Source organism: Aotus nancymaae, unplaced genomic scaffold (genome assembly GCF_030222135.1).
Source record: "Aotus nancymaae isolate 86718 unplaced genomic scaffold, 86718_ANA_hifiasm-v0.15.2.pri h1tg000016l, whole genome shotgun sequence".
Classification (NCBI taxonomy): domain Eukaryota; kingdom Metazoa; phylum Chordata; class Mammalia; order Primates; family Aotidae; genus Aotus; species Aotus nancymaae.
The window spans coordinates 23,118,382-23,142,623 of record NW_026988428.1 but is presented as its reverse complement, the minus strand read 5'-3'; the positions used below and the strand labels follow the sequence as shown (position 1 = coordinate 23,142,623).

Here is a 24,242-nt window from a genome sequence, read left to right as displayed (position 1 = left end):
AAAAGAGATAGCTAAGACCAACCAACCAACCAAGCAAACAAAGAAAAAGATGTTGTTCTTCCAAGGATTCCAAGGAGTCTATGCCTCTTGATCTATAAACATCTGAGAGTGGTAGACCCTTATGTAGCTACATGCCAGTGACTTTTGACTTGGTGCCTCTTAGAAATAACTGGCACCATATAGTCTGTTAGTAGCTGAGATCATGAAAAATAAAGGACAAAATCATGAAATTTATGAGACCAATGGGTTAATTGGTGAAATAATATTTATTCTCTATACTGGAAAATAGATGAATAGAATGGTGAAGTTCCCTTATAAATAAATCAAATATAAAGAATATTAATTCTTTTTGTTATACTAGGCATTTTTAGCAGTTGTATTTTCTAGAGGATAGTAATAAATAAGAATAGTTTTTATTCTACTTTTTGTAAACATGCTGAATTCCATTTAAATTTCTCATGGACCCATCAATCTGACTTAACCATTATCACCTCACAATTTACCTTTTTTAAAAATTATATCCAACCCGTCTAGGCTCCTAATTTCACTATTGACTTTTTTGAATCAGCTATTCGCCTCATTTTATTTAAAAAATAATTTAAAGATATGTCTGTGAAAGATAGAGTTTATATTTAATGTACCTACAATGTTATTCAAACACCAGGGGTTTAGTCTAGATCCTGCTGTCTGTTGCACAGAAAGCTAATCACTAAAATAACAAGAATTGACCAGGAAGAAGGCTTTACTCAGTTGCTGCAGCTGACAAGAATGGGAGATCAGTCTCAAATTTGTCTTCCCAAGCAACTAAAATTGGGGGTTTAAATAGTAGGAAGAAATATGGCTATATGCAAAAAAACAGGAATTAGGGAAAGGTAAGGTGGAAGAGTTGATCAGTAGGAAATAGGTTATCTGTTAAGAAAAGAAAAAAAAAAACAGGAATTAGCAGAGGATAAGAAAGTAATCATGACAAATGAGGGGCCTGGCATCTCATTGTCTAGATGTGGTTATCTGGTAAGTTTCAGTTCCTTAATACTATCTAAGAGGGCTGATGGTCAGTTTCCAGAGTAAAGGAACTCAGATAAAGCAAATGTAAGTTTCTCAATTTTTAAAACTGTAAGGATCGATTTCTGTGTTTATTCAAAAGAAACCATAACATCAGTTCCATGGGACATATGGGCCAGTTTCAACAATTCAAAATAATTATCACACTTAAAAATATAAACGTTAATTACTTAGTTTCATTTAACATCCTAGTGCTAGAATTTTCTCAATTTTCATCCTAGTGTTAAAATTTTTTCAATTTTCTCATAAAGCTTAACAGTTGTTTATTTGAGTCAGAATTCAGATAAACTTCTATATATTACAATTGGTTTTAAGTTCTTCTAAGACTCTAGGTTTTCACTTCATAATTTTTCTTGCAATTTATTTGTTAATGAAACTGGGTTATTTGTCCTGTTGAGTGCTCCACTATCTATGTTTTTATTATTGTATTTCTGTAATATAGATCTTGGAAAAATTGTCTCTGTTAATTGTGTTAATAATACACTTCCTACTATAACACTTATGGTTCTGGTTTGGTGACATATGACATTACGTTTTCAAAATGTATTCATTTTATTATTTATTTATTTATTGTTTTCTGAGACAGAGTCTTGCTCTGTCACCCAGGCTGTAGAGCAATGATGGAATCTTGGCTCACTGCAACCTCCACCTCCCAGGTTCAGGCAATTCTCCTGCCTCAGCCTTCCTAGTAGCTGGGATTACAGGCACATGCCACCAGGCTAATTTTTGTGTTTTTAGTAGAGATAAGGTTTCACCATGTTAGCCAGGCTGGTCTTAATCTTCCGATCTCTTGTTCCACCCTCCTTGGTCTCCCAAAATGCTGGGATTACAGGTATGAGCCATTGTGCCCAGCCTAGTTTTGTTTTTAAGAGACAAGAGTAGGCCAATTTCCAATATCTATGACAATATTGGTACATTTGATTGAAGAGATTGCCTTGATGAAATCTTGTTATGTTTATAAATATAAATAACTAAAGTTAAATTAAAATTTTTCATCACATAAAAGGGTACAAAGCATAGTTGTGAAAGCTTGGAGATTTAATATGTGTCTAGAAGGTGATAAGACGTTGCATAGACTTGTAATTGAAAAATTTAAAGCGATACTTGAAAAATGGTTAGAATTTGATATAATAGACACAGGTAGGGAATATTCCTATAGGAGTTATAGCGTGAGTAAAGGCACAGAGAAATAGAAAAGTACAAGTGAAATAAAAACCCTCTTGTGTTTTATCCCATGACAAAGATAGTAGAACATAAACATAGAAGCATAAGAATATTTTATCAGGCCGTGATAAGTGGGTCACGCATGTACTCCCAGCACTTTAGGAGGGTGAGGTGGGTGGATCATGAGGTCAGCAGTTTGATACCAGCCTGACCAACATGGCGAAACCCTGTCTCTACTAAAAATACAAGAATTATCTGGGTGTGGTGGTGGGTGCCTGTAGTCCCAGCTACTCAGGAGGCTGAGGCAGGAGAATTACTTGAACCCAGGAGGTGGAGGTTGCAGTGAGCAGAGATCATGCCACTACACTCCAGCCTGGTCAACAGAGCAAGACTCTGTCTCAAAACAAACAAACAAAAAAGAATACCTTATAGAGGTTCTTGAATATCAAAATATACTTTGAATCTTCACTAATTTGCTGCATGTGTTTGAAAATTTATTGTATGTCTTTGGCCTTTGCTTCCTTCACCTGTAATTTCACTTCTCCATTTAAGACAAACAATAATATCAAGACACAAGCCTAGATACATTCATTTCAATTCTAAAGAATTAATTAGATAAGCAATACAATATTTGAATTTCTCTAGGTCAGAGGTGTTGTGGGAAGTATTAAAGGCTTGAGTTAGAGAGATAAACATGGGAATTGATGGAAAACATAGGTACAAATGGAGTTGTAGAGGTTGAATTAGCATGAATAGGTATTGATTTCTCCTCTGTAATAATTAAAAGGGAAATGGAAAGAGTCAGCTATTGAGATTTTCAGGCTACATTATTAAGAAAATTGTGGTAATATAGATAGAAATGGAGAAATTTAAGGAAGGAGCTTATTGAGACCTGGGGAATTAAAAAAAATGAAGAGTTTGATGTGGTGAGCTTGAAGCTCACGTAAATGGACAAATCTTTCATTCAGTTGGTATTGATGGATGGGAATATGAACAGAAGCTAATTTTGGGGGTAGAATTTTAGTTTACATCTTAGTAGAAAATAAATTACTAAGTAAATAATGCATAAAAGTATTTAAGGAATGAGGACATACTCTTGAAGGAAAAATACCATGCCTTTAAGAGATGGGGAAATGAGGACCCCATAAAGGAAAGAGAAAAGGGGACAGAAATGATGGTTGACTAATTGAGTCAGCTTACTGGAATGCCAGTCTATGAATAGGAGAGGCTCAAAGAGGCGCAGGGACCAACATGGTCAAACACAAAGACTTTAGAACACAGTGAGCCTTGAAGAAAACACTGTGTCTTGCATGATAACAGCTTCACCAGTGGAATAAAGCAGGACAGAAGCTGCCTTTTAAGGAGATTACTGTGAGAGGGTTTGGTGTAAGAATGCAGGTAAAAGTAGAGTATTCTTACATAATAAATCAAACAACACACATGGACCATAAAATGAAACTGATTTTGGGCAAATCATTCAACCTTTCTGGACTTTGTTGTTGCTCTACTTCTATTCTAAGAATTCTATTGTGGTGCTTCTTTAAAATAATGAGGAGCAGGGGTACCAATAAGGTGGCTTCAACTCCCTAAAAGAAAACACATTGTTTCATTGTCATCTCTTTTGCTATTATTTGTGTTCAATTTAGAGAAAATAGGGTAGATATAGTGGTTAACAGATAGTTCTCTTATTCTTGAATTGGCAAGTAGACTGAGAAGTTCACAAAAGGTTTTTCTTCATTTTGGATGTTTTTATTATTCAATTTAATTTTCAAAAATGTAATTTCACCGAACTGAGACAGTTTGAGTTTTTTTCTAAAGTACTCTTTGATAATATTGTTACTGAGGTAGCTTAGCTGGTTGTGGCAGTTGTTTTGGTGCCCAGTGTAATTAAAATAAAGAATCATTATACACAAATAATACATCACATGCCAAATGTGCTCTGTGAATCTGAAGAAGCTCCCTGTACATGAGGATATATTCCCCTCAAGCCAGGCAATATTAAGGACTTGCAAGCTCCTACCCCAGACTAGCTCAGTGTATGAAAAGTTAACTTAGTGAACACATCATCATCCTAAATAATCCTTCCCTTGACTAAAATACCCTCTGCTTGGCAGAGAAGCAATTGGATCAAATGCAGCAGGGCTCCAAGTGATCCCACCTTGATTCCAACACCCCCATGTTGTTCTTGTTTCCTTGGAGCCCTTGAAAACTGTACGTGCACAGCAACTGGGTTCATGTAGAGCCATCACAATTCATCTGGGAAGTGATTCTCCAATCAGGCATCAACCCATGACCATCACAGGGTGTGTGAACATGTCCTAAGTTTATCGGGTCTAGCTATATCCTTCCAAACACTGATTCCAGAACTCTTAGGTAACTCAGATCAGTTGAACTTAATGTATAAATGTGCATTTTGTTTATAAAGTATCGCTCTTCAAACTTAAATTATGCTTTCTTGTGTGCCTTTGAACAAAGATTTTTGTTTAAAAAATCATTAGGAAATGTAATTCAAGAATATCTAGAAATTGTCATCAGTATTTGTTGTTTGTTTATGAAGAACTTAAGCCCACTTTAATATTGGTTTTTATATCGATCTTCTCTTAGACAAAACATCTTTTATTGTTTATTTCCTCGAAAAAATAATCTAGTACTAGAGACTAGCAATAACTTATTAGACAAAAACAGATTATTTAATCACTTGGCTTTCAAAATAATATTTAGATTGAAAAAAGCAAATTAGAAGAGTTTACTAAAGGAACTAGTGACTGTCATCTCAAACTCTTCTTTTTCATTTTAAACTTTTTAAGACAGTGATCTTTCATCATGCCAGTGAAACTTTAGTTTCCATGAAGTTTCACATTTACAAAGGTTGAGTTCTTTAATGAAATAATATTATTTTTTAAATATTAGTAATATTACACAGCCATAATTGTAAAGTCAGTGATAACACATTCTATGACTAGGCGTGCACTGCATTATTTCATAGTACATTCACAACCAAAGGTCATGTTGGACATATAACATTACCATAATTTTCTAATTAATTTTTTCTTTATGCATGTTTCTACGTGTTCCAATTGCATTTCATTAATTCATAGTTTTCTTGTAAGTTTGTGCTTTCTTTCCATGTTCAAAGAATCTCTTTAATTCAATTTCTCTGTTTCTCCTCATACAGTCTGGCAGCCAGATATGCAACTCAGTCTAATCACAGTGGAATTGCAACCAGTCAAAAAAAGCCTACTAGGTCAGTTAATATTCTCTAATTTATTGCTTGTTAGTGATATTCAAGTAAATACCCAGTGATATTTTGTCCTGTCTTTTTTTTTTTTTTTTTTTTTTTTAATGACACACATCTGAATGAGAAGTTTAGAGCACTAAATTTTTCAGGAAGATTTTCATACATAGTCTCAGGGATGAACGTGTTTGTGTTAGATAATTAAGTGGGTTTTGGCATCTTTTTAGATTCATTATATGTAGTACTATGACTGGGCTGAAGTCTAGGTTCTAGGCTTAGAATAAATCAGGAAAACCATTACTTTGAATGCCCAATTCTTTCCAAGTCACATAATCTGGAAGTTATACAACAAAATTGTAATTGCTTTTTGAGATGGGCATGCATTAATTATTGCACATTTTAATGGAGAATTGAGAAACATTGGTAGATTTTAGTGGGGAAGTTAGTACCAGGTCAGTCTGGACTGTTCTTCTATCTGCAATAGTTTAATTATTTTTTACTTCTTTATGACACATGTATAATAAAGACAGCCTGTTATAATAAATGACAGTGGATTATATACTGTTTGGAAAATAATGACCTATAAGAGTGTTTTGAAAGAGTTTGACTTTTTAAAAATGTTAAGTTGCTGAAGGCATGATGGTAGCATGGAACAGCTGAATAAAGCCACAGCAAAAGAGTTTTACACCTCTGATTAGTATGAGATTCTTTGTGTCATCTCACTCACTGGGGCAGAATCCAGCTGTGGTTTATTAGTTTTTGTTCTATTGAGAAATCATATTATGCAATGTTTGACCACAAGGACTGCTTCTGATGCTTTGACTTGAGGTAGGTGCCTTTCCCCTTGCCTTGGCTTTGTAAGTTATGTTCATTTTCAGAGTAGACAAAATGATTCTGGAGAGAAAAATTTTAAAAGACAAATTTTAATTGTAATTAAAAGCTAGATGAATGATATAAATTGTGATCGATAAAGAACAGTGACCTGCCATACACAATGAGCATTTTTACTACACCTTCTAAGATTTGGGCATGTAAAATATTTTAAGTACTATATTTTAACAGAACTCTCTCTCTCTTGCTCTCTCTCTCTCTCTCTCTCTCTGCTCTCTGCTTCATCTCATTTCCCTTTTTATAACTTTGATTAATAATCTGAAGGCCTGCTCTGGCCGCCTGTCAAATTAGGATAATGAGAAGAGCAAATGTACTTTTAAATTTGTTTTAATTTGTTCTTCTGAGGAGTGAAGATCATTTGATTTCATGGGTTGCAGTGAAGATTAAAATGTATTTTAATTATTTTCTGGCAACAGGTCAATTTGCATTACAAGCAGGGCAAGTTTTGTGACAAAATTTGTTTATATGTGTGAGTTTGGGATGACCTTTCTAAGTCTATGCCTATGTCTACAGGAATAGATCTCAGATTTGTGATGATTAGAACACTTGGCCAAATTCATTAGCTGGTTCTTCTACAGAGTGCAATCACTGGTCCTTTAAGTTCCTGGCATCTGTGGTTATTGTGCTATATTTACAAACCCTTGTAGATTAACTTGAGCAAAAGTTAAATGCTGGAATCATTTGGAAAAGATTCTAATCTTTTGTATGACACAATATCTAATTAGCAAAATAGCTAAAGGGACTTTTTTTTTTTTTTTTTTGAGACAGAGTCTGGCTCTGTTGCCCAGGCTCAAGGGCAGTGGCATGATCTCCGCTCACTGCAACCTCCACCTCCCAGATTTAAGTGATTCTCCATAGATGAAATTATAAGCACCTGCTGACACGCCCAGCTAATTTTTGTATTTGTAGTAGAGATGGGGTTTCACCATGTTGGCCAGGATGGTCTCGATCCTCTGACCTCGTGATCTGCCTGCCTCGGCCTCCCAAAGTGCTGGGATTACAGGCATGAGCCATTATGCCCAGCTGAGACTATTTATCAGCCATATGTATTTAAATTCTAAAATATAATTCACATTTTGAAGCTATTAAGCTTTCCAAGAAATCAACACTTTTATTTTTAAGTTGGTATTTGTTTTTTTTTTCCTGATATTCACTCTATTTTGTAATAATTGTTACTATTATAAAAGCACTTACATTTTTTAAAGGTGGTTTGAATTTCTAATATTCTGTGAAAATAGTATGGTCAAGTAGTATTTAAAGGTAAGTTAAATTTTGAGCATGTAACAACTGGATTGTGAAATTTTGATATATTGGATACTAATATGAGAGACATTAATAATCTTTGCTTAAAAATTTTATAAAAGATGATTATAAAAATTAGTGCTATATTTGTGGATTTTGAATTCTTGTTTCTCTTTTCAAGTAAAAATTTTCAGAGTAGTACACAGTGACATTCACATGGTGGCAGCAAATACTAAACAAAACTTTCAACGTCATATTTTCTAAGTAGATCTTAGAATGTCAATATTAGTTCTTGGCCGGGTGTGGTGGCTCATGCTGGCAATCTCAGTACTTTTGGAGGCCAAGACAGGCAGATCACTTGAGGTCAGGAGTTTGAGGCCAGCCTGGTCAATATGCAGAAACTGTATCTCTACCAAAACACAAAATTTAGCTGGATGTGGTAGTGTGTACCTGTAATCCCAGCTACTCGAGAGGCTGAGGCAGGAGAATCGCTTGAACCTAGGAGGTGGAGGTTGCAGTGAGCTGAAATCATGCCACTGCACTCCAGCCTGGGTGGCAGAGTGAGACTTGATCTCAAAAAAGAAAAAAAAAAATGTCAATATTAGTTCTTAATTTCTAGTTTTTAATTTATAGATTAAGTGTACCTATATAATATATATTAGCATTATAAAATCAAAATCTAATAATTGCACATTTTTGGCACAATTCATGACATAATTGGTCATTGAAATTTTAATGTGGAAATTGCTTGACAGTGAAATGAATGATCCAAACTGTTGTTTAATTATAGTTCATATAAACCAACAGTAAGTTATAACCTCCAGTCAAACTACGTCTAATTATAAGATAGTCTGTTTATATTTCCTCGTAACCTATCCTTTATACACAAAGAGTAGTTAAAGCTCTTGTCACTATGTGTAAGCATGTTTTAAATTATCATCCAGCTAACAGTGATTTTCTTCTGAGATCTGCATCCTTTCTTGTCATATCTCGTCTGTGATGAGTTGGCCAAACTTGTTAGATAACCAGCTAAGTCTGGATGCTTATTTCTGGCAAGTAAATGAAAGACGTTTTTGTTTTTGTTTTCTGTTGCCCAGGTTGGAGTGTAGTGGCGCGATCTCCATTCACTGCAACCTCCGCCTGCCAGATTCAAGCAATTCTCTTGCCTCCACCTCTTGAGTAGCTGGGACTACAAGCGCGTGCTACCACACCTGGCTAATTTTTGTATTTTTAGTAGAGACGGGGGTTTTACCGTGTTAGGAAGGTCTCTATCTCCTGAACTTATGATTCTCCCACCTCAGCCTCCCAAAGTGCTGGGATTATAGGTGTGAGCCACTGCGCCTGGCCAAAAGAGGTTTTTTTTGTGAGGCAGACCAGTCAAATATAACTTAACTCATGACCTGGGTCTTGGTACCATGTTTTCATTAGTGTAGCTAACTAACTTAGATATTCAGTGAGCATTAGCTGTTCCCTCTTTTGTGATTAATATCCAAGCAAACCTACTACATAACTACCTACAATAAAAACGAATGCCTTATACATTGAAAAGAACAACTTAACAACTGAAATAGTTGATTAATATGCCGAGAACATAAAGCTAAGTGTTATTGTTTCCTTTACATTTTACATAATTCTTACAGTACTTTTAAGGCAAAGTTTTATTCATCAGGGATGGGGTGAGTATGACTTTTTTAGTTAAGGTTTATTTTAATTATTCTACATTATTACAATTTTGGGGGGACATGTTTATTGAAAAGCAAACAAGATTTTTCTGAAGATCTTTGACATTGTGCTTAGCTATTTGTCACTTCAGTCGCCTTTTTCTGCTAAATAGATTTCAGAACATTATATATTGTGAATTTCTGACTTAGATGTCCCTACTCAGCACCTCCTCCTCCTTACCTTTTTGTAATGTACAATAATGATGTAATTTTTCTTATACTATTTCAGGCTTCCAGGGCCCTCTAGGGTACCTGCTGCAGGCAGCAGCAGCAAAGGCCAGGGAGCCTCTAATTTAAACAGGAGAAGTCAGAGCTTTAACAGCATTGACAAAAACAAGCCTCCAAATTATGCAAATGGAAACGAAAAAGGTAAGTGTTTGTTACGTCATTATGACACAAGTCTAACATGAGTCTTGTGAATTACATGCTAAATCTAATATCTAAGCAGGGTAACAGCTTTGGACCTAGAGGTGTTATCAGTGGAGTTTCTTTGTTTCTCACCTGCCCCTCCTGACTGCCAGCTTGCTTATCTGAAGAACATTTAAACAAATAAACTCATTTGTTTTAAAGTAGTTATATATGCAACTGTAAGAATTGTTTCTCAAAAACAGGTCCTTCCAAATTCATGTAAATCACATCTTCTTATGCCTTTTTATGTTTTTGAAAATGTATCCTGAAATCATAAGGCCACATTGAATTTATCTGAATCCTTAGCTTCAGTTATTAAGGTAAGAGCCGTAAGTGTTTTTTGACAGTTAAGGTTGGAACATCAAAAGTGGAAACATAATTATGGTAGATTTTTATCTTTGCGAGCAGCAGATCCCAGAGATACTATAAGTTTTCATATATAAAAAGGTAAATTATTCGTATTTGTTTTCTTTTCTTGAAATAGTGCATAACATAAATATCAAATCACAAAATCAAGGACATTAAGTGAGAGTGTGTTAAAGGCATATCATAAATGAACTGTATACCACATAGTCCTCTGTGATGTGCAAAGTGGGCATTTAAACAGGTGCTGATCTGATGCTTGTCACCGAGTATCAGAGAGGACGGGGCAAAGTATGTGTAATTTACACCTCAATCATGAGGAAATGAAGAACTTGTGCTGTTATAAGTAGTATGGCTGTGTGAGGAACTAGGGTGTTCTGCTGGATTTTGAGGAAATATTTTCAGATCAAAAGAACTTCAGACTTTTCTTCAGAGTGTTGGGCTCTGCAAGGAAAAACACATGAAATTAAAAAGTGGCACAAATGTTTAGTTTGTAGAACATTTGGCAAATTGGGATTGAATAATTCAACCATGCGGGAACATTTTTGCTCAAAATAGATAATTGCAAATTGTTTCATATAGGCAAATGATTAGACAACTTCCTCTTACTCAAATGTGAATGGACAGATATGATCTAGAAATTAGTAACACATTGTTCTGTGAGAATGTTCCTCTCCGCCTAAAGCAAAGGTGGACAGACTTTAAAATTCTGAGAGCAGAGCAGTGTGTGTTAAGATTGCAATATCCTGAGCTCTTGAGTTAAATGGAAAATGAAAAACAAAAGTGTATATTTGGAAGTTAGGAATGTTGTCTTTAAAATGAAGTTTTAGATTTAAGATCACAAGAAATATTACTGAAGACTTATACTCCTCCTGAGGCTAAGGGAGATGACAGTCCCTCATCAGAAAAAAAAAAAAAAAAAAGTCAAATGCCCTCATTTCCTGACTTTTCTGGAAGGTAGTGTAAAAATTCAAGCTAATATTACCTGTATTTGCTGGAAATTTCTAGGATAAGCTAATTGGCTTAGAAATAAAGATATGTTAATTGGACTGCCGAAGTGTCCAATTAAGCAGTACCATACACCATTATTAATATTCTTGCAAGAAATTACTAATAATGTTTGTGAAGAGACTTAGAAATGCATTAGATGAACTTACACTTTTATATCATAATTTATCTGGACTTTTCTGTAATGTGAAAATACTTTATTTAACTTATTTCTGGCATCTAAAAGTAAAAATCCGATGATAGACAAGCATAATATTTTTCCATGGCCACTCAATTCATACATACCTTCCTGACCTGTGCGTAGAAACTAGTGCAAAATTAGAAAATAGCAATATTGATAATCACCACAAGGTGGAGACAGATACCATGTAATATGCAGTCTGCTCATATAAAGCACATTTCCTTAGAATTTTTATATAATAAAGACATCTAAAATTTGTCTTACATGCAATATGAAAATTGCTATTAAATGTGGAGTTAAAACTTTATGTCAATGCATTCAATACCAATGTTTGTAAGTTACTCCTTATATTGTACTGTATTTCTAAAATATTATCTTAAATTATAAGAGCAAACTAGATAATAACATATTACATATAAAACACTTTATAATTTATTCTGTATTCAAATGGTACATCTTTTATATGAAGATTTCTATTTCTAAAATAATTTTTATAAAAGTATACAAATCCATCTTCTGATGAGTTGATCTCTATTACAAACTGGTTTGCATATATATCTTGGGTGTGACCAAGCAAGATGAAATTTAAGAACTTTTAATAGTTATGGGATTATGTTGATAGAATTCAGAAGGTACTAACTTGAATATCCTTATTCTAATTGCTTTTTCCTTTTAGTTACTAAAAATCAGAACATTTAAATTAATAATTTAAGATATTTTATTTGCAGGATTAACCAAATTATCTGTGATGTGTTCCTCAAATGCTTTTAAGTGGAAATATATTTTATACATTCTTTAACAAGTCTGAGGTCATAAGTTACATAAATTGATTCAGGAATCTATAGAATCTGTAATACATAGTAAAGGTTTATTCACAATTAAAACAATTTCACTTCTATATTATAAAAAAAAAATTGTTAAAGCACAGTGGCTTTTCATGTGTATGATTTGTAAAACAAATTAGCTTTTTTAAAGTGATATGACACTTAATGAAATCAGTAAAGAATTACAAACCACACTTCAAAAGATACATCTAATATTTTAATAATAATGACATTTGAAAAAATAGTGTGCTCATTTTACAATTTCATTAAATGAATTAAAATATCAGTGCATATTATAGTCGGTTATCACTGGCAGAGAGGGCTGAAATAGAAATATTGCAATGGAATGCAATGCCATCTGAGCATTCTGTTGAAGTGGCACGTGGAAACAAATTTCTCAGCACAAGTGAGGAAATGGAGACAGCATCATTTGTAAAGCATATCTTTTGAGGGTCCTTCACTTTCTTCTCCTGATGACCTGTCATTCAGAAATTGACAATGAATAATACACTCTGACACCAGCATTTGTCAATTTGCCCAGCAATATATGGGAGTATTCTAGACAGACAGACGTTCTGAAGAAAACCAAATACCTATTAACTGGAAATCAAATCTTGTAGAAACTATGCCATGGTTCATTTGAACATATAATTTGCATGCCTGAAGCAAGTTTCCTTAAGAAATCATTCTCGTTTCATAAAATTTGTATTAAAAAATCTAAAAATGCAAAATACCTTCATATTATTAGGAATTTATCCATAGCTTTATTTGGTATCCAGTTTCAGAATTGTGATCTATAAACATCAATCATTTGACCGAGTTCCTTAGTGGAGAGGTGTTTTAACATGTTGCTAAGAAACATGTCCCAGCACCAGACAGGATACTACCTACCATCTTTTTTGCCATTTCTCACATGTGATTCTTATGTTGTACCCATTTACTCACTGAACAGGGCTCCTTTCTCTTTGTCTAGATTCTAATCAAGTATCTTCTGGTGTGAGAGCTTTTGCTTTTATTTACACACAGTATTAATAAGATAGATGCCAAGGATTTAGACACATTTTAATTCAATATTATACAGCTATCAGAGTTAATGAGAATTATATATTAGTCATTAAATTTGGGTAGCTTATTCAGCTAAAACATGGATGTCTGGCTCTTAAATACTTTTTTTAATTACTCTGAAATTACAATAAAGTCAAAGAACTGAACTGTTTTCAAGCCAATGCAAATGTGCTTTAGTTATTATATTGCTTTACTGGTGATTTAATTATGCTTTATTAATATTTATATAAGCCTAAAATACATTGTCAATGTCATAATTTCAGGGATCTTAGGGTTCTTTCCATGAGTTACCATATCTAGGTGCTTATATTTAAATATATGTAGTATCTATCTATCTATCTGTCTATATCCATGTATATATCAAGTGATAAGACTAAATATACTTGGGCATATGTGTTGTTTGTTTATGCATACATGCACACGTATTGAGGTTTCCACAAAGTGTATATGCCTGTACATAAATTACATACTGGCTGGTGGGTGAAAGTAAGCTTTTCTAAATTGCACAACTCTCCACAGAGCGGCACTCTAATATTGCAAATGGTACAATATAAGCATGTGCAGAAGGAACAGCTCCTCCAGGATCCCTATAAAACACCATCCCATGTTTCTGTTGAATCACTATCAAATTGATGACTGAGGCCATACACAAGCGATTATTTATGTAAAGCAGTGTGGTGAGTTGCATGAGGAGCCGCTTAATTCCAAGACATATTTAGATTTGAATGCCACTTTTCTTCAACTCAATTTTTTTAAGTATTTTGGTATGTTATTGCCAAATTAAAGTCTAAATTATTTATCGAAGTAAGTGGCATAGCCACATTGCTTAATCATTTTCCTCTTTCCACCATGATCTGTGATGCTTAAAGTATCCTATATTCCGCAGGGACCATCTATATCACTGAGCACAATGCCTGCCATGCAGGAAATACTTTAAAAACCAGTGGTAGCTGGTCACGGTGGCTCACGCCTGTAATCCCACCACTTTGGGAGGCTAAGATGGGCGGATCACGAGGTCAAGAGATCGAGACTATCCTGGCCAACATGGTGAAAGAAACCTCGTCTCTACTAAAAATACAAAAAAATTAGCTGGGCGTGATGGCACGCTCCTGTAGTCCCAGCTACTTGGGATGCTGAGGCAGGAGAATTGCTTGAACCCGGGAGGCGGAGGTTTCGGTGAGCCAAGGTCGTGCCACTGCACTCCAGCCTGGCTCCTGTTGACGGAGTGAGACTGTCTCAAAAAACAAAAAACAAAAAAAAATGAATGGTGCTTTTGTCATCATGTTTGTTGTCGCTTCATATATTTCAGAGTTGAAAGCTAGTTTGCTTATCAAAGCAACATACTATTCAGTGAGGAAAAGAGATAAGCGGATTAAGAACCATTTCTATGTCCTTTCTCAGACTAATAGCACTCTTGGTAATATGGTGCTAACTCTACAGCTAACTGAGGTTCCAGAAAGAAATGTCCCAATCTAAACTTTCCATATGCCTGCTGTGACTGCCACATTTACATCAATGTACTAATTTTAGAACTAGGTTGGCATTGTTCTCAAATCATCAATATTATTTATTGGCAAGATAACTAGACATTACCTCTGTGAATTTAGGTGTTTGGCAAGCATGAACTAATATCTATTCTCACATCAATGCAGAGGAATGGGAGCAAATATGGTGCTAAAGAAGATGGTATATAGCACCTGAATAAAGTGTCTTGTGTGATGTTCTCCCCATCTATATTCTGCTCACCGAGGAAGAAGAAAAACAAGGAGTTACCCAATTAACTTGACTGTGTGACAAATGTGGCTTGCTAGAGAGCCATTTCAGCAGAATTTCTGGCATGCAGTAACCCTGTGGAAAGAAGAGGGTGAAAATCTTCCAAATTTTTAAGTCAGATAAAAATGAGTTTCAGTTTTGATTTTGTTTTTTATAAGGTTTGCTATGTGTATGATTGGAGGCAAGTTACTTTATCTTTCTAAGATTTCATTTCCTCATTTTTAACAAGAGATACCATAAGTATATTGTAAGTTATTATGGGCTTACATGAGATCCCATGTATGACGTACTTACAAAGTACTTGGAATCAAGTAAGCAGTAGATGAATAATATTATTTGGTTATGGTGGAGTTGGCAAAGGTGAATGTAGGTGAGGTACAAGAAGAGAAGGCAGAGGAGAGGGAGTGGAAGAAAATTGCTATTTGGGAACCATACATAACAAGTAAGGCTATAAGCAGAGGTAGCCCATAAAAATGCAAGATATAAATCGATTTTTTGGAATGCCTCTAAATATCTGCATTAGAAATCTGTTATTTTCTCCATTCTGAGATTCATTCATAGTCAGAAGGTGAGTTATCAACATTCAGAAATATGACATTGAGACCAGGCTACTTATTACTGAATATATAAATGGCAAAGATTATAATTTGTGACCACATTTACTCTGTAGAAACTACAGGTGCTGCCATTTCAGCTGCTGTTGTTTAATCCTTACAGTGAGGAATCCAGAGAGACTCTTATTATTCCAGTGCCTTCCTGATGTACAACAACATATGATTTGCTCTCTTAATGAAATCGGAAGCACCTCATTGCCTCTATATAGGGACAGGCTGTGGACAGATTTAGAGCAGAGCTTCGGGAAGTGTCTTATATGTGTGTAGTCGCCTGAGAATGATTTTACAGCTGCTGTTATGACCATTACTGTGGGTTGGATGTGAATGTCCTAATTCAGAGTCCCTATTGTTTCATTTCTGGGTGCAGTGATGTTGAAATTCCTCTTCTGTACCTGAACTGCTATAGCAGTCTGTTTAGCTAATGTCCTCAACTTGTTTCTCTTTTCTGAGAAAAGAGCACCTTTTCTTATTTTCCTTGTTAATCAGCCACTTAAAAAAGCATCCTGACTGGTTCTTTTCTACCCTCTCTGCTCAACCCCACCAAAGCTCCCAGGCACACTCTTACTTCTTAATTTAGTTGCAGATGCACAGAAGATACACACTAAGTATGTGGCCAAAAAGATGAGAAAAAATGACATTAGGAAAGCCTGATGAGTTTGTTTTGGTTTTATAGATTATTTGAAGCAAACTGCTAAACATCCAGGTGAACTCAGAGCTGGCCAAAGTTCTGAAAGTTCAGTGAAAAACGTTAATCCTGCATAACTATGAAACAGTAAATAAATTTAGCAATTTGGGGGACTGTCATAGAAACAGTCCTTTAAAACTAAAAAGGCCAACAGTTTTCAGAATTTGTGAGTCTGTTAAACCCTTGCTACTCTAAGATGATTTTTGTGTGAGCAGCACCGGCATCATCCAGAAGATAGTTTGCAATACAGAAACCTCAGGGCCGACTGCAGACCTGCTGAATCATGATGTGCATTTAACAGGGTCCTCAAGTGTTGCATGTGCACATTAAAGTTTTGAGAACGACTGTGTTAACCACTTAGAATGTTTGACATTCTAAGAAAATTATAGAGCATGGGCTGTAGAGTGACAAAATGTGGGATGAAAGCCTAGCTCCACCACATACTTCTCATTAGATATCGAAATCACTGAATGAGACTTACCAAGCTCTGTTTTCTACAAATGTGAATTAGGAATATGAGCCCTTCCCACTTCACTGGTCTGTTGTGAAATAATGCAGTTAAAGAACCTTCAATAAAATGTCAATTAGCATATTTATATTTGTAATAATTATTAATATATTCATTATAGAATACAAAACATCACAAATAACTTTTTGTTGAGGCAGAGTCTTACTCTGTCACCAGGTTGGAGGGCAGAAATTAAATCTCAGCTCACTGCAACCTCTGCTTCCTGGGTTCAAGCAATTCTCATGCCTCAGCCTCCCGAGTAGCTAGGATTAAAGGTGTGCACCACCATGCCTAGCTAATTTTTGTATTTTCAGTAGAGATACGGTTTTGTCATGTTGGCCAGGCTGGTCTCAAATTCCTGGTCTCAAGTGATCAATCCGACTTGGCCTCCCAAAGTGCTGGGATTATAGGTGCAAGCCACCGTGCCCAGCCACAAATGACTTTTAAGATCAATGTGAGTAAGGATGATTTCAGTCGGATGTTATCATGTTCTGCTTAAGAATACGTCCAGCAGAATAGGCTTTGAATTTGGGGACTTTGTTTATCTCCAACTCTGTGTCCATATATATGTGTGTGTGTGTATATACACATATATAATTTTATATGTATATAATTTTTAAATGTTAGAAAAAGAATAAATTTTTATATAGCTCCCTAAAAGCATGTGTAAATGTTTCCCCGGCTCAAAAGCCTGTACATCTCCCTCCTACCACCTGTATCGATCTTATTCTGCAGCCGTCTGTGAGCCCTGGCAACTCTGATCTTCTCTACCATTTTTTTGCCACATGACACTCACCTGACATTTAATATATACAGTGTCATTTATCTTTTATGAGTCTATTTCTTTCCCTTCTACAAGATTATAATGTGTCCTGGAATGTCTTGTACAGAATAGTCGCCCAGTAAATATTAACTGATGATGTGCCTAGATTTGTGTTCTGTAAACAGTAGGAACTGAATAATGTTAATTTTCCTGTAAATAGGAGAAAAGTATCCATACACGTTCAACAAAAATCAGCAAAACAGTATCTCCACTGTAGGAAGTGCACAGGTATGTACACAGTTCATTGAATCTGAGAAAATTCATTTTGTTCAGAGGAAAAATTCTTAGTTTCTAATTGAATCTGGGTAACTGAGAAACAAAGTTCACCTAATAAAATGCTATTCAAGGCATTAATTGGACACTTACTATTTTCTATGTTTCTATATTCAAGGGAATGTTGTAATTGATAAACCAGTGAACTTACCCTTCTGCATTTGAGGAATAGTATGATACAGTGGTTGATAGGATTAACTTAGAATTCAAGCAAAGTTCAGTGCTTAATTGTATAACCTTGGCCAGATGACTTAACCTTTTTGTGTCTCAGTTTTTTTATGCATAAAGTAGGGGAAGTAATAGAAACTTCATACTGTTATTGGGAGGATTAATTGAGTTAATATATGTGAAACATTTCAGTGCCTGGTATGTAGCAGGTACTATATACACGGTATAAAACAGAACAATACAGGCATGGTCTTTGCTTTCATGGAATGCACAGTATTGTGGAGGTAATAGGCAGTTACAATAGAGTGATAATGATTATAATATAGGGAATGGTAAGCTACAGGAGAGAGTAGAGGAGCCACCTAATTTAGACTTGATGTTATGGGGTTCAGATGTTGGTGTGGGAGTAATTTTTTCCCTCTGCGGAAGTAAGGTCACAGCTGACACTGATGAATAATGTGCTTCTACCTACAGGTAGTCAGTGTGCTCTATCTGCTACCAAGAATCATTTAAATTATGAGGAAATGTTATTAGTCTCTGAAAGGGACCTGTTGGTGAAATAATCTTGAAATTACTTGTACTCATAACATAGATAGTAAGCAAAATATTGGAATACAGTCACAGAAAGTGAATGTATTTGAGTAATTGAAAGCTTTCAAGCTTGCTGGATTGGTCTTGGATCAGTCAATATATCCGTTGTTTTTTAGAACACCTTGGTGTTTGTGTATGAATCTAATGAATTTTCATAAATATTCCAAACAGCACAAATAGACTTTACATGAATATTTGAAAAATATCAATTTCTCATTATATGCTTAGAATTTATACCACATAAGCATTTCAGTGTTTCAGTGAATGGCAAGATTGAAATACAAAATATATAGGTAGGGTTTTGTGTTATATTATTAGTATTAGTCTTTGCTAATTGAAATGAGGAATTGCAGAGAGATAGTAAGACTTAGCAGTCATTGTTAATCTACCAATTTGTTTAAGAAAATGTAATATAAATGTATTTGTATGGAATATTTTATTGTTAAAATCAGTTTCAAATATCAACTATGTTATTTTAGGCACACTTAGTTTTTTTTTAGAAAATAAAACCTGTCTAACACGCAAAAATTCATGTAACCATTTGACCTCTTTTCCACAACTTCTTTGTTAATTCCTTCTGTTGTATGTCAATTTCTTTTCCTGAAAAACGAGTTAAGACTAGTATTCTGTACCAATTGGTTTGATTACATATGGTTTATCATGTGATCTGACTTTTTTAAAGAAGACATTTAAAAATAAAAGCATTGTAGTTTTATATTTATAGGTTTTTAATAAAGTGGAATGAGCTCCAATTCCTGGATATTATTAAAATGATATCTTTACATAACATTTCATTAAACATTCCATCAAAAACAGATTTGCATGTTTTTTCAATATCTATATCTTAACAGTATAACTTAAATATCTATTTCAATCATCCCCTCATCCTCAAAAACTGAGGATAAAAGAGGGAGGCATTTGTGGTTGATTAAACTTAAGATAAATATGACTTGACCAGAATTACACAGTTACCAAATTTGGTACACATCTGGATGGAAGTCTTTTAATTCTAAGCTCGGTTCTTTCTTTTTTCTATACCATACTGTAGCGTCTGTCCTTTAATTTAGTTTTATGTTCTTAAAAATAAGACTGTAATCAAGCATTAATTAGTACTAGAGCAGTCATATAAAGATTCACACCATAATGTGACTTCCAAGTGGAATGTAAGCAAGCAAACACTAGTGCCTTGTAAAATACTTATATGACAAACGGGTTTATTTTCCTATAACTCCTAAAAAGTAGCTTGATTTTCTATTAGAACTTAGTTTATTCTGATCATTATGGGAAGCTATAGGTGTGCTGATTAAGAGCAGAGTCTCTGAAATCAGTTCAAATCCATGCTGTCTGACCATGAACAAGTTATTCTCTCTTTGCCTCAGTTGATTTATCTGTAAAATGGGGATGATAATATTAGTAAGAACCTTGTAGGATTATTATAAAGATAAATAGATATAGATTGCTCAGTAGATTACCGGATCTATAGAAGCATAAATTACAATAATATCCAAATAAAATAAAATTAACAAAAAGCTAAATTATTATATATAAGCATATTTAATCAGAAAAGAATTACCTAAACAATTAGCTAAATATACAATAGCTTAAGGCACTTTTCAATATTCATTGTACAACATATTTTTATAGGGCAAGGTGAAATATCCATTTACTGGTATGGGCTACAATGGTGGTTGAAAAAGAACATAGAGAATTGCTTAGAAGAGGGATAGTGTTTTATTCATCTTTAGATATCTGTGACTAGCAAATTTATTTGGGTACAAGTAATTTCAGAGGGGAAAATAAAGCACATTCCCCACCCCCACCCCCAGAATCAATACCTCTCAAACACTCTGCATTTTTTTTTGTACTTTGGGTTCTGGGGTACATGTGCGCATCCTGCATCCTGCAGGATTGTTGCATAGGTACACACGTGCCATGGTAGTTTGCTGTCTCCATCCCCACTTCCCATCACTTACATCAGGCATTTCTCCCGGTGTTATCCCTCCCCACCCTCCCTGTCCCCTACTGCCTCTCCCCTCCCCTCCCCTCCACCTCCCCCACTCAGCCCTGTGAGTGTTGTTCCCTTCCTTGTGCCCAAGTGTTCTCATTGTTCATCACCCGCCTATGAGTGGAAAGATGCAGTGTTTGGTTTTCTGTTCTGTGTCAGTTTGCTGAGAATGATGGTTTCTAGATTCATCCATGTCTCTACAAAGGACATGAACTCATTGTTTTTTATGGCTGCATAGTATTCCATGGTGTATATGTGCCACATTTTCTTTGTTCATTCTATCATTGATGGGCATTTGGGTTGGTTCCAGGTCTTTGCTATTGTAAACAGCACCATAACAAACATATGTGTGCATGTGTCTTTATAATAGAACGATTCATAATCCTTTGGGTTTTTTAAAAATATGGTCAAAAAATTCACATCAGAGAAGTGATAGATGCCACATGTCTCTTTTCAATTCAGAGGAAAGAGAATTCTATGCATCAATAGTTTGGAAATTTTCAATTATGCGGTATAAATGATGATTAATCACCTTTTCTTTATTTTTCCTCTAAACAATGTCCAGATTCCTCCAAAGGACCTCAATCGTCTTCAGGTGTAAATGGTAACATGCAGCCTCTGGGTACTGCTGGGCAGCCCCCTGCCTCTGCCATCCCTTCTCCAAGTACCAGCAAGCCCTGGCGCAGCAAGTCCATGAATGTCAAACACAGCGCCACCTCCACCATGCTGACTGTGAAGCAGTCAAGTCCAGCCACCTCGCCCACACCATCTTCAGACAGACTGAAACCACCTGTCTCAGAAGGGGTCAAAACTGCTCCCTCAGGACAGAAATCAATGCTTGAGAAATTCAAGCTAGTCAATGCCCGGACTGCTTTACGCACCCCGCAGCCTCCCAGTTCAGGACCTAGTGACGGTGGGAAGGATGACGATGCCTTTTCTGAATCTGGTGAAATGGAAGGTTTTAACAGTGGCCTGAATAGTGGCAGCTCAACAAATAGCAGTCCCAAAGTGTCACCTAAGTTGGCGCCTCCAAAAGCTGGAAGCAAAAATCTCAGCAATAAAAAGTCTTTGCTACAGCCAAAGGAAAAAGAAGAAAAGAACAGGGACAAAAATAAAGTTTGCACTGAAAAAACAGTCAAGGAAGAGAAAGATCAGGTGACAGAGATGGCTCCAAAAAAGACCTCCAAAATTGCAAGCTTGATCCCCAAGGGCAGCAAGACGACGGCAGCCAAAAAGGAAAGCTTAATTCCATCTTCCAGTGGGATTCCAAAGCCAGGTTCTAAAGTGCCAACAGCAAAGCAAACCATTTCACCTGGCAGCACAGCAAGCAAAGAGTCTGAGAAATTCAGGACTACCAAGGGGAGCCCTTCCCAGTCCTTACCTAAGCCTATAACCATGGAGAAAGCAAGTGCATCTAGCTGCCTTGCTCCTTTAGAAGGAAGGGAAGCTGGCCAAGCTTCTGCTTCTGGCTCCTGTTCCGTGACAGCAGCACAAAGCAGTGGGCAGAGCACAGGAAATGGTGCTGTCCACCTCCCTCAGCAGCAGCAACACAGCCACCCAAATACTGCGACAGTGGCACCATTCATTTACAGGTAAGGTGGCCTCTGCTGATCCACAGTTGTAAATATATTTACGGGCCTACCTACTCAGAGTGTAATAAGGAAGGCTGGTGAAGTGGAGCTTTATGTTGTCATTTTGGAACAATATTTCATGCTAAACATAGAGGCCCAGAATTTAATGTGGCATCTTAGTCTGGAAAAAACTTGCAATAGGATCTAGTCTTATTCTCTCTCTCTCTCATTCTCTCTCAGAAATTGAGACCTTCCAAAATTAAACTACTTGTTTTCAAAAGCCAGGAAGAAACCAGATGCCACAACTTTCTCTTGTATTTATTCATATTGTTGCTACTATTCTACTGCTTCTGTTACTAGTAGCAGTCTTTTAAAATAATTCTCACTTTTACAGAATTTACAGGTATTTTTGTAGTCATAATAAAATATACCATAACGGTTAAAGGAGCAGCCTCTGAAATGATAAAGTTGTGGATTTCGTTCTTAGTTCTGCCACTTTTCAGCTGTAAGACATTAGACAAGTTACTTAACATTCTTTGATCTCATTTTCTTCAGCTGTCAAGTAGGAACCATGCACTACTTTGTAGAGTTGAGATTATTAACAGAGGTCATGCATGTAACATGTTTACTGTATATTCTGAAGTATTACTTATGTTCTTCAAATGTTATTTATAAGGTGTTACTTTCTCAAGGTAAATTTTATATTAATTTCCCACAGCAAGACATAGGTTTCTAGGTAAAGGGGTTACTTATATAATTTGAATATTTGTATTTTACTTATTTGTATTTATCTTTTACATTGTGTTTATTATTTATTTTACTTTGCAGTTTTATTTTGTAGGTGTTGAAATACACAATATGAAAATTTTAAGGTGGGACATGGTGGCTCATGCCTGTAATGCCAGCACTTTGGGAGGCTGAGGCAGGTGGATAACGAGGTCAGGAGTTCAAGAACAGCCTGGCCAACATGGTGAAAGCCGTCTCTACTAAAAATAAAACAATTAGCCAGGCGTGGTGACGGGCACCTGTAATCTCAACTACTTGGGAGGCTGAGGCAGGAGAATCACTTGAACTCGTGAGGCAGAGGTTGCAGTGAGCTGAGATTGTTCCATTGCACTCTAGCCTGGGCAACAGTGACACTGTCTCAAAAAAGAAAAAAAAATTTAAATGCATTTTTTATGTTTTTAAAAATATGCATCCCACTAACCAATCTGTAAAGACAGAGCACTTTGCCCGTTGTTCTGTGATTCGTTTTAACTGGTTAGAGATATGTCAGTCACTGTTGTGTCCCCACTTTATTCACTGCCTGGTTAATAAGAAGATGGACTGAGGAGCAATAATGTCTGCTTTGACCCTCCTTCAGGCAGGCTGTCATTTTAACTACAGAAAGAAATAGGAAGTAGGACCCACTATAATTAAGAAAGGCTCAACACTATATAGTTTAAAAATTTATGAGATTTGTTAAATATAAAGGTTTTTTAAATAAAGCAATTGGTTATACTAATTTATTTTTCCTTAGTGAAAAACCTAAGTGCTTTTTTCCTGAGGTTTTTATACAGTCAGCAAAACAAAATTATTATAATTGTTACATTTAAGGTTTTGGGACATTACAATTGAATGTTGCTATTCTGACTTCAGTAGTACTAATTCACTTAAAATATTTGTATTTGGATCAGATGGGAGTCTGCAGTTCCTTCTGACTCCAGGGTCCCTATCTCACAAAGCAGAATTTAAGATGTCAAAATCATGATCTACATTTCAAAAATGTGAGAAAAAATCATGATGTTTTAAATATGTCATACTCAGCACCCTTGTGGATTTCAAATATATTCTGTAAAAACATCAATCATTTCAAAAGTCACAAGTGAATTTCATAGGAAAGTGCAAATCTAGAGCCGCTAATTTAGTAAGCTTCTTTCTATAAGTAGCAACAAGCTTTTAAAAAAATTGTTTGCAATAAAATATCCAGTGGATACAAATTTAGTGGTTTCCATTTGAAAATATAACTTTTAAGTATCAAAAAGAGGAAGCAGCTCAGCAGAACAGCTTAGAAGTTATAGTGTGGAT

The 24,242-nt window shown here is 35.4% G+C and overlaps 1 protein-coding gene across 10 annotated transcripts in view; it reads left to right on the top strand.

Moving 5' to 3' along the window:
• NAV3 (neuron navigator 3) overlaps nt 1–24,242 on the top strand; it is an 853,828-nt gene that overhangs the window by 629,201 nt on the left and 200,385 nt on the right. For 9 of the 10 annotated variants that reach the window (XM_064376945.1, XM_064376946.1, XM_064376947.1 and 6 more), the window contains 3 exons: nt 5,402–5,470; nt 9,545–9,684; nt 21,170–22,196. In XM_064376945.1, coding sequence (XP_064233015.1) covers nt 5,402–5,470; nt 9,545–9,684; nt 21,170–22,196 — 1,236 coding nt within the window. The remainder of the gene's footprint in view (nt 1–5,401; nt 5,471–9,544; nt 9,685–21,169; nt 22,197–24,242) is intronic. The other variant, XM_064376944.1, reaches the window with a different exon arrangement.